This window comes from Barbus barbus, assembly GCF_936440315.1.
Source record: "Barbus barbus genome assembly, chromosome: 49".
NCBI lineage: Eukaryota > Metazoa > Chordata > Actinopteri > Cypriniformes > Cyprinidae > Barbus > Barbus barbus.
The window spans coordinates 13415225-13428191 of NC_136727.1; the positions used below are offsets into that span (position 1 = coordinate 13415225).

The following is a 12967-nucleotide window of genomic DNA, read 5'->3' on the forward strand; positions in this document are numbered from 1 at the left end:
AAAACACGCTAGAGTTCAAAAGTTTGAAGTTTTCTTTCGAAAGAAGTCTTTTGCTCACCAAGGCTGCATTTATTTGATCAAAAATACAGTAAAAATATATAAAATATTTTTTATAATATAAATAATATATAAGTAATATGAAAACACAGTTTTCCATTTTAATATATTTAAAAATGTATTTATTCCTGTGATCAAATCTGAATTTTCAGCATCATTCCTCCAGTCTTCAGCGTCACATGATCCTTCAGAAATCACTCTAATATGATTTGAAAATAAATATAAATGTCTTTACAGTAAATTTTTAATGCACCACAAATAAAAGTATCAATTTCTTAAAAAAAACAACTTACTGACTGTGAAATGTTATTTATATTTAAATGTATAGATAAATTATAATAATAAGGGGTCTTGTCGTTTTAGTGTTTTTTTTTTATAAAATTTATACCATTTTAAACATTCTGCAAAAAAAACAAAAACACAAAAATACAATGTGATTAAACGTTACATTGCGTCATCTCAAGAAAATAAAACATTAATCTGTTGGGACAGTTACAGTTTCAAAAAGGTAAAAGTGTTGACAGTAATGGAGCTGAAATTTTTTATTGAATTTAACATTTAAATCCTGTGGTGAAACTATAGTATCAATTTCTTAAAAATAAAAAAAATTAAACATTAGTTATATTAAAAATAATTTCAAAATCCCCTTTACATTGATAAAACATTGATATTAAAATGATCTACTATATTTCTCATATTTTTCAGGTATTCCATGACTGAAATAAAAGATATTGAGTGCTAATTCCATTGTACATACTCTTTAGCAATGCCTGCAGTCTAACCATATGAAAGCTGTACCACAGAAAGAAGCCTCCATTCACAACTACAGTCAGTGTAGTGCAGTTAGACTGTACCGCCACAAGATGGATACCTGGATCTTTTTTAGAACAGCAAAACATACACTAAATGCTCAGATAACAAACAAAAAAGAATGAATCCCCCCAAAAGCCTTTTTTTTTAATAACTAATATCGACACTAGACCAGTGTGGGTAAAGATAGTAGCTTACAACAAGCCCGATATCAATTGTGAGGTTTACTTAAGCTTGTTTTCGTTGCTCTGCCAGTTTCAAGGGAGCAATTTCCAGTGATGAAATTGAACCACTCTCCTTGAGGAATTCATTAGAATGAGAGGAAATAGTCCCCTTGCTGATGCCTTTCCTGGAGGGAATAAGCAGGATGTGGACCCTGGGGCACGAGCGGGACACGCTGCCAGCTAATAAAGCTCAGGGCTAAGTGGAGACAGTCGCTAAAAGAATACAAATAAACACGAGTGGGCGACGCTTTGGGGGATTGATTGGCATGTGCAATGAAAACGACTCAGAAAGCAGCAAAATATAGTGTTTTATAGTTAAGTTTTTACATTATGCAAATTTTGCATATACATTGCCAATTCAAACTTTAAATAACCACAACACCAGAGTAAAGGGTTTACGTCATTTATTTAGTTTTTTCATTTCAATTAGCATATAAAGAATTAATGTGCATCTAGAATGTTAAACATGTTCAAATAAACCGTCAAAAAAGACAAATAAATAAAAAGAAAAAACCTTTCCTTCCCCTCCCAAATGATTTGGGGCGAAAGTAGAGAGAGTACAGTCTGGCAGACAGTGAGCGTCCGATTCATGTGTGCTTTACCGCGGTAAAGGATCCAGATCTCGCGTGCCTCGTCAAGATAAATACATACTATTATCGATAAGGCAACAAGCATAATCTGTTACTGTGTTAACAAAAGATGAAAGAAAAAGGTGATTATTGCAAAATACAGTAAAAAGAAAAAAGGTAAACACTAAAAATGCTCTCGACTAAAGTTACAAAAAACATACCATTTTATATTTGGTACTATCACAGCAAATCATACTGTCTGCAAAAGGTGCTGCGTAATAGCTGCTGTCTGGATAGTATAACTTCATACGCTTGTGTAACTCATATTAGACCGAGTCTGCCAAAGATCACAAGCCACATTCTGGAAAGCAGCACAGTCTGGAAGAGGTCAAGACGTTTCGGTGAACGTAGCGGAATTGTACGGACTCAAACGTTGCAATGGAAAAAGTCATTTGTAAACGTACCTCTTTCAGGATGCTCCGTTGTCGTAAAACCGATTGGATGATTTAATTGTTGCCAGGTCTGTACAAAAACGTGTTTTGGTTTACAGGAAGGCACTGTTGTTTGCGTTTTCTGAAGTACGGGACAAGGCACTATGACGGATGTGTGAATATTTATAAGTTACTGCATTGCATGTGAGGCCTTTGCATTAATCATTTATTAAAGATCAAGGATCAGTCGTAGAGGTGCGGATACTGGAAAGGATTTGCCTTTGAGAAACGGACTCCATCCTGAATGCGTTAAACGAAATCTGGAGAATGCAAACGTATTGTCATGATCTATGATTTATTTAATGCATTTTAAAAGGTCTAAGGCTTAAACTCCTAAGAAGTATTGCAATAAATGTTTAGGTGCAGGAAGGACGGACAGGAGATACTTGGATTGAATGCATGTTTTTAAGGTTTAGATAGTTATTTAGTCCTTGGAAATTGCGACAAATACCACTATGATCTCATGCTCTTTTTATAGAACACAAGCCTCTGAAATTTCGAAAAGCAACAAAGTTGCTATTTAAGGGGAATTTTAATTCTCTTTTTATAGAGATGTTTTTCTCGTAAGGTTTCGCTGTGTAAAAGTTCTTGGAACGGCCGTTGTGGCATTTTCAAAAGCATTTAAGATTTATATTTCATGCTAGTGACAGAAAAAAACAAATGGAGGTAAATATTGCAATCATCGCATGGTACCAACATCGGAAAGAACAAAAATCAAGTCAAACCAGTTTACAACACTGCTTATTTTTCCTTTTTCTTCTTAGAAATGCTATATGTAAAGGCCAATGGTCGGTTTTGTCTTTTTGACGTAGTTCTAGTAACCCAAAGGCCTTGCTTTGGGCCGTATGTTGTATTTTTTTGTACTGAAAGATGCCAGGTTGCATGACGATGGAGCAAAACAAGCTTTAAATGACATTTGTGGGCCAGACGAAGGTCTTAAAAGTAGAAGCAAGAAGAATCGGGTAGCAGACTCAGTTTGAGATCGTCAAGGCGTGCATGCGTTTGGCGATGTCATATACGTAGGTGATGTCAGGCCTTTTCTCTGGGTCAGGGTTGATGCACATATCTACCAGTTTTCTCAGCTTGAGGAGAAAAAAAAAAAGATAAGAAGACAAATCATTAACAATTCATAATACAGATCCATAATACAGAGCTCCACGTAAAAAAAAAAGTGACAAGTGAGCCACTGAACAGTTGACAAATTACACATTTGCTCAAAGTTTTTGAAAAGTGGTTTATTTCCCATTCGATGGGGTCAGGTGCCATATTTTATATTCATATGTATTAAATATGTGTGTGTCTGTGTGTGTGAGTGCTTTTCAATAAGGTTCCATTTTGTTAACTATATTTACAAACAATGAGTGATACATTTGTTACAGTATTTATTAATATTTGTTAACATTAGTTAATAAAACTACAAGTGTTCATTTTTAGTCCATGGTTAGCTCAGGTCCATTAAATAACATAAATGGATACAACTTTTCATTTTAATAATGTATTAGTAAATGTTGGAATCAAAATTAACTAAGATTAATAAATGCTTGTTTAATGTTAACTAATGAGGTTAACAAATGGAACCTTATTGTAAAGTATTACATATATATTGTAAATAAATATAGACGTCAACATTTGAAGTGGATCAAAACCTTTCATCAAAGCTGTCCAAAGACAAGAACGCATTAAGGTTTTAGGACAACTTTGATGAAAGGTTTTGATCCACTTCAAATGTTGACTACAATTGTAAATTGTAAGTGTGTGTATATATACACATACACATATACATATATACACACATATATACACACAGACAATATGCATTATATATTTATCTACAATTATATATTTGTAGATATAATATATAAATGATACAAAAGAAAATATAAATCTAAATTTAATCAAATCAAATACATTTTATATGAGAGTGTGTGCAACATTTATATATACAATGTACAGTTTATATATAATTTATGTAAAATATAAAAACTGTAAAAAAATATTATACTTTAAAAATAATAGATTTATAAATATAAATGTAGTTCTAGATAAATATTTTTACAATGTTTTCTGGACTGTTGCTAATGTAGACTATATTTTATAATATAGTTAATATCAACTAAATATTTTTTACATTTAAAAAAAATATATATATATACGCACAATAAAACCTATAATAATAATTATTATAATAAAAAAAGTAGTAGTAAAATGAAAGGACAAGCTTTTCATAATAACAATAATAATAATAAAAAATAAATAAAAACATTAAAATACATTTGTCATCACATGTACAACAGTTTTAGTCAGAGTCTGGAGCCCCGTATTAGTCATTGGGTTAAGACAAACAAGCTGATTGACAATAATGGCAAGCATTTCAGAGCTCAGTGAACAGGAGAGCCAAGGGATAGGCTTTAAGCAATATAACTTCCAGCAAGAAGCCCTCTGGCCCAGCGAATGTTTGTTAATTCTCCGCTACAAACATTCTAGACCAAAAAAACAAAACAAGAGCCAAACAGAGTCCCCGCAAGTCAGGGACGGGATTGAGAGTCGTGATGCTGCACTGAGAAATAAACTGAGCCCAGACAAGAGGAGGCAGCAGCAGCATCATTAAAAGTGGGGGGAAAGAGAAAAAAAAAAGCGCGGAAGGAAAGAAGATGCCCCTGTGTCGGATCGCCATGGCAACCGCCTCTCTTGCCGGGGCCTGGCTGCTGTTGCATGGCGCGGCGTCTCCTAATCAGCCCAGCATGTGAAATGCAAATGCAGACAGTCTGAGAATTAGTGGAGAAGAAATGGGGGCGGCGGCAGTGGGGGCGAGTAAGGATGCAGATATGTAAAATATTCATGCTTTTGCACGAGAGAAATGCGGGGGGCTCGATGGTCGCGGTTTTTTCCCCCCGTTTTAAAGGGGGCTGTCTGTCAGGTGAGATACAAGGAGATGGTAAATGACACACCAAAGATGAACGGCTGACACTTTTTTGCCTTTCGCCTTCAGGATCATTGTTTGCATGTAGACAGGGAGGGAGGCAGGCCTTCCTGCAGCTCTGGAAAGCTGAAGGAAGTGCTGAATGGAGGATGAGTCGTGCCGGGCTTGTAAATAATAATAATGGCAGCTTTGGTCAGACGTGCCGGATCTATCGGAGGATTTCGATGGCTGACATCAGAGAGTGACAGCATGTTACGAGGAAAGACCGGCAGTGCTGGAAATTCACAAGCTGGATTGGCGATTGTCTACTTGATGGACTAGTATGAACTTGCTGTTCACAAGCATGGGAACTACAAGTTAGAGACTGCTAACTAGTTTAAAAATGTAATTCTGTCATCATTTTCTCACCTTCATGTTGAATTAAAAAACGACACTGTTTTTTGTACATACAATGATAGTCAATAGGCTCCAAAGTTGTTGTTTTGGACCCCACTGACTTTCAATGTACGGACAAAACTGTTGGAACATTCTTCAAAATATCTGGTCACAAGAGTGACAGAGTAAATAATGACAAAACTGACATTTTTGTGTGAACTATCCTGTTAAGGACAACAACAGAACAGATGCTCCATGTGATGTAGTCACAACTATTAAAGGAGAACTTAACATTTCCTGATAATTTACTCATTTACTTCAAACTGCAGTTTCAATGAAGCTTCAAAGTTCTCTACAGGATCCCAGCCGAGGAATAAGGGACTTATCTAGTGAAACGATCGGTCATTTTCTAAAAAAATATATAAAAATGTATACTTTTTAACCACAAATGCTCATCTTGCACCAGCTCTGCCATGCACGACTTCAAGCATTGCGTAATCACGTTGGAAAGGTCACACGCTGTAAATTCTTCGTCTGTGTACTTCGGTTGAAAAAGGTAGGGTAGGACTCCTCCAACTTCAAAATCATCTGACTTTTTTGTAAAAGGCGTTTGACTTTCTTTGCACGTTCGCTTTGTAAACACTGGGGTGGTACTTCCTCAAACGTCAAGTGTGTTTGATTAGGTAATGAGTGAGCTCGAGCTAGTACAAGACAAGCATTTGTGGTTAAAATGTATATAAATTTGTATTTTTCTTAGAAAATGGCTGATGTTTTCTATAGATAAGACCTTTGAAGCTGCATTGAAACTGCAATTTGAATTGCAATTTCGTTGGCTCCCATTGAAGTCCACTATATGGAGAAAAATCCTGGAATGTTTTCCTCAAAAACTTTAATTTATTTTCGACTGAAGAAAGAAAGACATGAACATCTAGAATGACATGGGGTGAGTAAATATTGAAATTTTCATTCTGGAAGTGAAGCTCTCCAGTTGAGGTCACATTTTGGCAAAAATATCACAGCAAAACCAAATTGCGTGGATTCATATTGAAATGACTAGATTTTGTCTGTGAAAATTTGCTGTACAATGTTAAACGTGACCGTAACTTCAGAAGAATGAAATATCAAAGAGTGAGAAAGCATAAAAAAAATCTCTTACGCTTGAAACATACCTCTTCAGAGTAATGGTCAGATGGTAGTGGCGGATAATCACACTGCTCAATCTTTTTACACAGAGAGTAGAGGTTCATTTTGTCCCCGTAGAATGGACTCTGCAAGGCGGCCATCTATGTGAAGAGAAAAAAGATGTGAAAGGCACTTTTAGAGAGATAGATGTTTGGTTACAGATGTCATGTTAGCTTAAAAATGGGTTACTTATGGAACAATCTGGCAAGATTCATATCATGATTATTTCAATTCAGTTTATTAATTTCTTAAGTTTGCAATTTCATCAAAGGTGCAACTAGCAAAAATGAATTTACAATTAATTATATTTTACTGTTATTTCCATGGTCGTGCCATTAAATGACTTCAGAGTTCACACCTGGAGGTTGAGTAAGTACCCATATCTCTCACATACAATCCTGCAACGCGCACTAAATCTTCATCAAGCAGAGGCTGACTGTTTGTGGAAGAGACTACGGTGTCCCATGTCACAGACGGCAGCAGACAACTGCCATCTGTTTACTCAAGACATCACAAAGCTAAGAGTTCAAGTCTATAGAGCATGCATCATGTCAAAAATGAAAACTATGAAATTATTTACTCGCCATAATGTCATTCTAAACTCTTATTCTTCTGCTGAACACAAATTAAGATATTTTGAAGTGTTTACATACCAAAATTATTTTTTACAGAAATGCTGAAACTCAAATTAAAGTTCAATTAGTAATTCAATTTGAGCAATATTGTGTAGTTGAACTATTTATATTGTTTGGGTTTTCATGTTCTCAGGTGATAAATTAAACCAGTCTTGGCCAACAAGCCATTTCTTTATATTTCAGGTGAACAAATGTTATAAATTACTACTCAAGCATCATTTATAAATCAAGGTGAAGTGAGTCCACACTGCTCACGTTTACCTGTTGCATCCTATCCATATTGTGTGGATAAAATGAATGCTGACACAGTCAAAACCTGTCTTCATCATTTTTTTCACCCTCATGTCTTTCCAGACCTTACTTTTGGAAAACATCTCAGTGTTTTTTGTACATACAATGGAAGTCAACGGGGTCCAAAGTTGTTGTTTTTGACCCCATTGACTTTCAATGTAGGGATAAAAACGGTTGGAACATTCTTCAAAATGGACCATGACAGTCAGAACATGTCATCGGAGACAAGATTATTAAACTTCACTGCTTTGGTCAGAGACTTCAAACAGAATAACAAATTTTTTTTTTGTTTGCCGTTTTGACTGTATATTTTCTATTGCCACAATTGTGGTGGATCGCTGTTTTTTTTGTCCATATACGTAATGGAAACAACCCCATCAGACCCTATTGACTCACAGTTTGGACAAAAACACTGAGATGCCTTTTAAAAATATCTTCTGTGTTCCGCAGAAGAAAAAGTCATACAGGTTTGGAACAACATGAGAGTGAGTAACTGATGACGTGCTTTACCACCAACCACAGATGGCAAATATCTCCAATAGAACCAATACTTTAAAAATGTGCATGAACTACAAGTTGGTCGTAATAAATTAATTTGGACACATTTGCCAACTCGTAGCCAATTAGCTTTCTATATCTGGTCTGAAACACTTACAAAAAATTACAGATTTCCTGTCTCAAAGCCTTAGAAAAAGGACATTTCAGCATTTCAGAAGATGTTTTGTGGAAAAAAAGGCAGAAAGAGATAAACAACACTGTCGACGTCACAATTCCAGGACATAAATCACGGAATGCAGTGCATTCTGGCAGCCTAGAGCTGTGCAATCCCGCTCAGCCAGGAAGGCAATGCTTTGATGACGTTATGAGATTATGATACTGCAAAAGCAGACTGGCAAAAACAGCCCCAAGCAAATCCACTGACTGTGGGTGAGGACATTTTCAGAAAAAAACCTTTCCAGATGCCAAGCATGCAAGCCACACAGTACTCGTACGAAACCACTACACCGCAAACGCACACTGGACGAGAACTCAATTAAATTGACATAGAAGGACAGAGAGGAAATGGTGAGCAAGTTAACAGGGGTGGGGGTGAGATCGAGCGAGGCGAAACGACGGTCTGGGCTGTCAGAGGAGTAGCAGAGGAGAGGAGCACGGAGTGGCAGAACTCATGGAGCAGAGCCGGATTCATTGCAGCTCCGCACCAAATGGGAACGGGAGGGGCAGAGGAAAGAAGGGGGAGTCGCTCTCTAATCACTGGCAGTGCTGGAACTGGGAGGACTGGGAAGGTTCTATAACATGTAGCGCTCTTACAGCAACCAGTAGTTCTTGTATATGATCTAAATGTGCCAGAACAAAACTCATTAACTCGTGTTGGGGTATTGTGTTAGGGTCCAAACAGAGCCAATGCCTGCATTCACACAGCAGCAAGTGACATACAAATGAATTCTAATGAATTCTATAACCAAAGTCACAAAAAAAGAGATGAATAATAAACGAAAATGTGAGTTGTGTCATTTGAACATTTTAGATCCAATCACTATAAAAACATTAAAAAGTGTATCACTTGTTTTTCTAAAGAAACACCACCCAACAGCGACACCAGCAGGAGTCGGCATCTCTCTTGCCTCCCCTGAGCCCATTGTGTTTTAGCAGACCCCTAAAGTGTGCGGTGAGTTACGTGGGGGGTAATTGAGAATGAATGGGGGAAAGTCAAGTGAGGCGGCAATGCCTCCATTGCGATATGATTGGATATGACTGGTTATGTTTGGCTGTGATTGATTCATGCGATAAATCCCACCTCTTGTGTTCGTGCACATTTGCTAATCAGTCTAAATGAACAATATAATGGTGTTAATAGGAAGACTAAGTTTAAAAAAGTAAGTAAACGGTTTTTAGTGAGTAATCAGGGGTATATTCCAGAAAGCAGGTTATGTGACATACCCAGGTAAGTTTGAGGATAAGCGAGCGGATAACCTCAGCTTTCGGTTCCAAAATCGGAGGTTACTTTCAGGGTATGTAACCATAGTAACTTGGTCTCTGAAGATAACCTGCTCCGGAGCAGGTTATGTTCCAGGGTTAGTTCACTTCAGAGCCATCAACACATGCGTGACCTACTGACGAGCCTTCAGTGGGTGTGACAGCACACATTATATAATATTACATTATGTAATATAGCCTATTATATATACATATATTAGCACTTATATATAAGTAATAAATAAGGTAATATATTATTCTAATATGGGTATTTTATTTATTTTATTGGTATATAGTTATCTGTATAAGTTATAAAACACTATGACAAGGTAATATTTAATTGATTATATTATATATATTTATTACATTTTACATTATTACGCATTATTTTCCTATTTTGATATTGGAAAGTTGCTTTGACAATCTGTATTGTTAAAAGCGCTATATAAATAAAGGTGACTTGACTTTCATATCATCTCACACATGGATCACCATTTTCTATAAGGAAAGGAAAGGAAAGGAAAGGAAGGAAAAGGAATGGAAGTGACATGTGGCCAAGTATGGTGACCCATACTCGGAATTTGTGCTCACCCAACCAAGTGCACACACACAGCAGGGAGTAGTGAAACACACACACCGTGAACACACACCTGGAGCAGTGGGCAGCCAATGCTGCAGCGCCCGGGGAGCAGTTGGGGGTTCGGTGCCTTGCTCAAGGGTTTCACCTCAGTCGTGGTATTGAGGGTGGAGAGAGGTTTCAGGTCCAGCAGGGATTGTAGGTGGGGGGTGCCGCAGCACCAACTGCTCCCCGGGTGCCGCAGCATAAATGGCTGCCCACTGCTCCGGGTGTGTGTTCACGGTGTGTGTGTTTCACTGCTGTGTGTGTGTTCACGGTGTGTGTGTGTTCACTGCTGTGTGTGTGTACACGTTGGATGGGTTAAATGCAGAGCACGAATTCCGAGTATGGGTCACCATACTTGGCAGTATGTCACTTCACTTCACTTCATAATATATAAAAAATTGCACAACCATCAATTAGGTGGCGATATTCACTAAGCATGTAAACGACCATTGAACAAAAGAAGAAAAAAAAACAGCATGGCATGCTTTTTCTTAGCGTCTGTTTCCATAGTGACTCGTCGATTCGTCGCTCTGTTCAGAATGTCTCGAGTCTTATCCAGGAACATACTCTGAGCTGAATGATCTTGCTCCCTTAATGCTTAATCAACCCAAACCGTGCTTTCTGGAATACACCCCAGCTTGGTGAAATTTGAAGCAAATCTCATGTGACCAATATTTACCGATCTTTGATGACTGATGATCCGAAAAATTCAAAAATAGTTCGAAATTATTAAAAAGAATAGCTCAACATAAGCTAACAAATAAAATATATTGTTTAAATTGCACAATTCATACTTGACTTAAATATAAAATAGACCCCCCCTTATCTTTATCTTCTGATAGGTAGGATAAAAATAATGGATGCAAAACCTATTTTTGCAGATACATGCTGGATTTGATGTCCTTGTTCCTCCATCAGTTACAAGGATGGGAATGTGTCTGTGTGTGTGTGACAGTAATGGGCTCTGTGAATGAATGTTTTGGCCAGACGGCGTTTGGTGTGTTTTCCAGTGAAAAAAATTAAATTCTTCACAACAAAAGGCTAGATGGTTTTTCTTTCCACTCATATACAGTAGATGATATACCTATAGAGTAATTTAATAGCAACATCTGTCTCGGCAGCATGCCGCCGCTCTTGCGATGAGTTCCTCGGGATAATTGCAACGGCATTTAGCGTGATGAAAACACAGCGTCGGCTTTGACTGTTTACATGCGGTGTGCGTACCTGTGGAAGTGTGGCCACAGAGGGGGGTCAGGGGCGAGTAGCAGCTGTAGCCAGCAAAGGGTTAAACAAGGACCGCCATATTTTAATGCATCTTCTGCTTCTGACAGATGAAAAATGTCAACTGTCCTGTTTTTATTTTGGAGTTTTTGCACTATTCATCTGGTTCATTAGTGCCTGGGCGCTCTTGGCCCTGACAGCTGCTCGCCCCGTGCTCCCGGCCCCTGAATTTTTCAGGCTAATTTGATTCGGGGCGCCCAGGCGATGGGCAAGATGATTGACTTGCTCCCTGACCCCCGGAGCCCAGCAGCTCCCCTCATTGGTATTCCAGAGGAGTCCACCCCGCACCACGCTGGCCTGCTGTCTGTCTGCGGGGCTTCGGCTACCGGTGCACGGTGGCGAAAGACACGCGCGTTTACACACTCACACACGCACACAAAAGAGGGAGGGAAAAAACGCACACACAGACACCAAAGCTCAGAGGAACATACTTAAACAGAATCTCAACCACCAACACATAAGTGCGCTGACACAAATACACACCAGACACGTAAAAACAGCCACACCTGCTCATAAACACACACACACACACACACATATATGCTTTGATGCTCACAATATCACAACAACAAGAACGAAAAACAACTAAAAAAGACCAACACATATGGCCACCCAGACAGGAAGACAAATACACTGTTTTCTAATACCTACCTAAATACAACGTGACCGCCCTGGCTTGCTACAATACCTTTTTAATGGGCGAACCTCTTAGCACTGAGAATGCCACACGAACTTGCCATTATTAATTAAAATGAACACATTTTGGCACACTAAATCAAGCTACCAAACTGAAACACAATCTGTCACAATGTAAACAATGGCGATTCCGGCTGCTACGATTTCCAAACACTTTTTTTGAAGATTTATTTTTGGTGTTTTATGCCTTTATTTCAATAGAACAGTAAATTCACAGGAAGCAAAGTGGAAGAGAGAGGAGGGATGGGATCGGGAAAGGTCCATGAGCCGAGACTCGGGACGCCAGAAAAGCAATGGTGTGTACAGTATGTCGACTACAGCAAGTGCTTTTCCACTGCATGGTACGGTTCGGTACTTTTGTTTTTTGTCACTGGGTACAGTACCTGGTACTGCAACCCATACCGTCACCAAAATGTGACGTGTAAACCCTGCTGATCACTGATTGGCCGGAGAGAATAGTCACTACCTGCGTCATTGAACTTGCGACACGAGACACCAGACTCTCTAGATTTAAATCAGCACAGCTAGCGAAGGATTGAATGCAACTTTTTTTTTTAATGAATGCAACGGTTTTGAACGAGCGCATTTTTAACAACCAAAAAAATGGCTGTTTCGTGGTCTGTTGAGGAAGTACAGACATTCCTCTTGTTGATAGCCGAAGAGTGGATCCAGCAAGAGCTTGAAGGAGCGATGTGAATAATCCCACCCACTCTAAAGCGGTACTGAACTGCAGTAGAAATTAAAACCAAGCCGACCTGAGCTGTGCAGAGTCGTACCACGTACCATCCATTTTCCATACCGCACATTATGATGTTGTAATGCCTAAATTCACTTGTA

At 38.2% G+C, this 12967-nt stretch overlaps 1 protein-coding gene across 2 annotated transcripts in view; it reads right to left on the minus strand.

Annotated features, from left to right (window-relative positions):
• Positions 1–432: 432 nt before the first annotated feature.
• The window catches only part of LOC306867646 (serine/threonine-protein kinase Nek7), an 80989-nt gene continuing 68454 nt past the window's right edge, over positions 433–12967 (minus strand). Inside the window, exons 9-10 of one of the 2 annotated variants that reach the window (XM_079413436.1) lie at positions 6616–6729; positions 433–3233 (exon numbers count right to left, since the gene is read on the minus strand). In XM_079413436.1, coding sequence (XP_079269562.1) covers positions 3123–3233; positions 6616–6729 — 225 coding nt within the window. In that variant the 3' untranslated portion in view covers positions 433–3122. The remainder of the gene's footprint in view (positions 3234–6615; positions 6730–12967) is intronic. The other variant, XM_079413435.1, reaches the window with a different exon arrangement.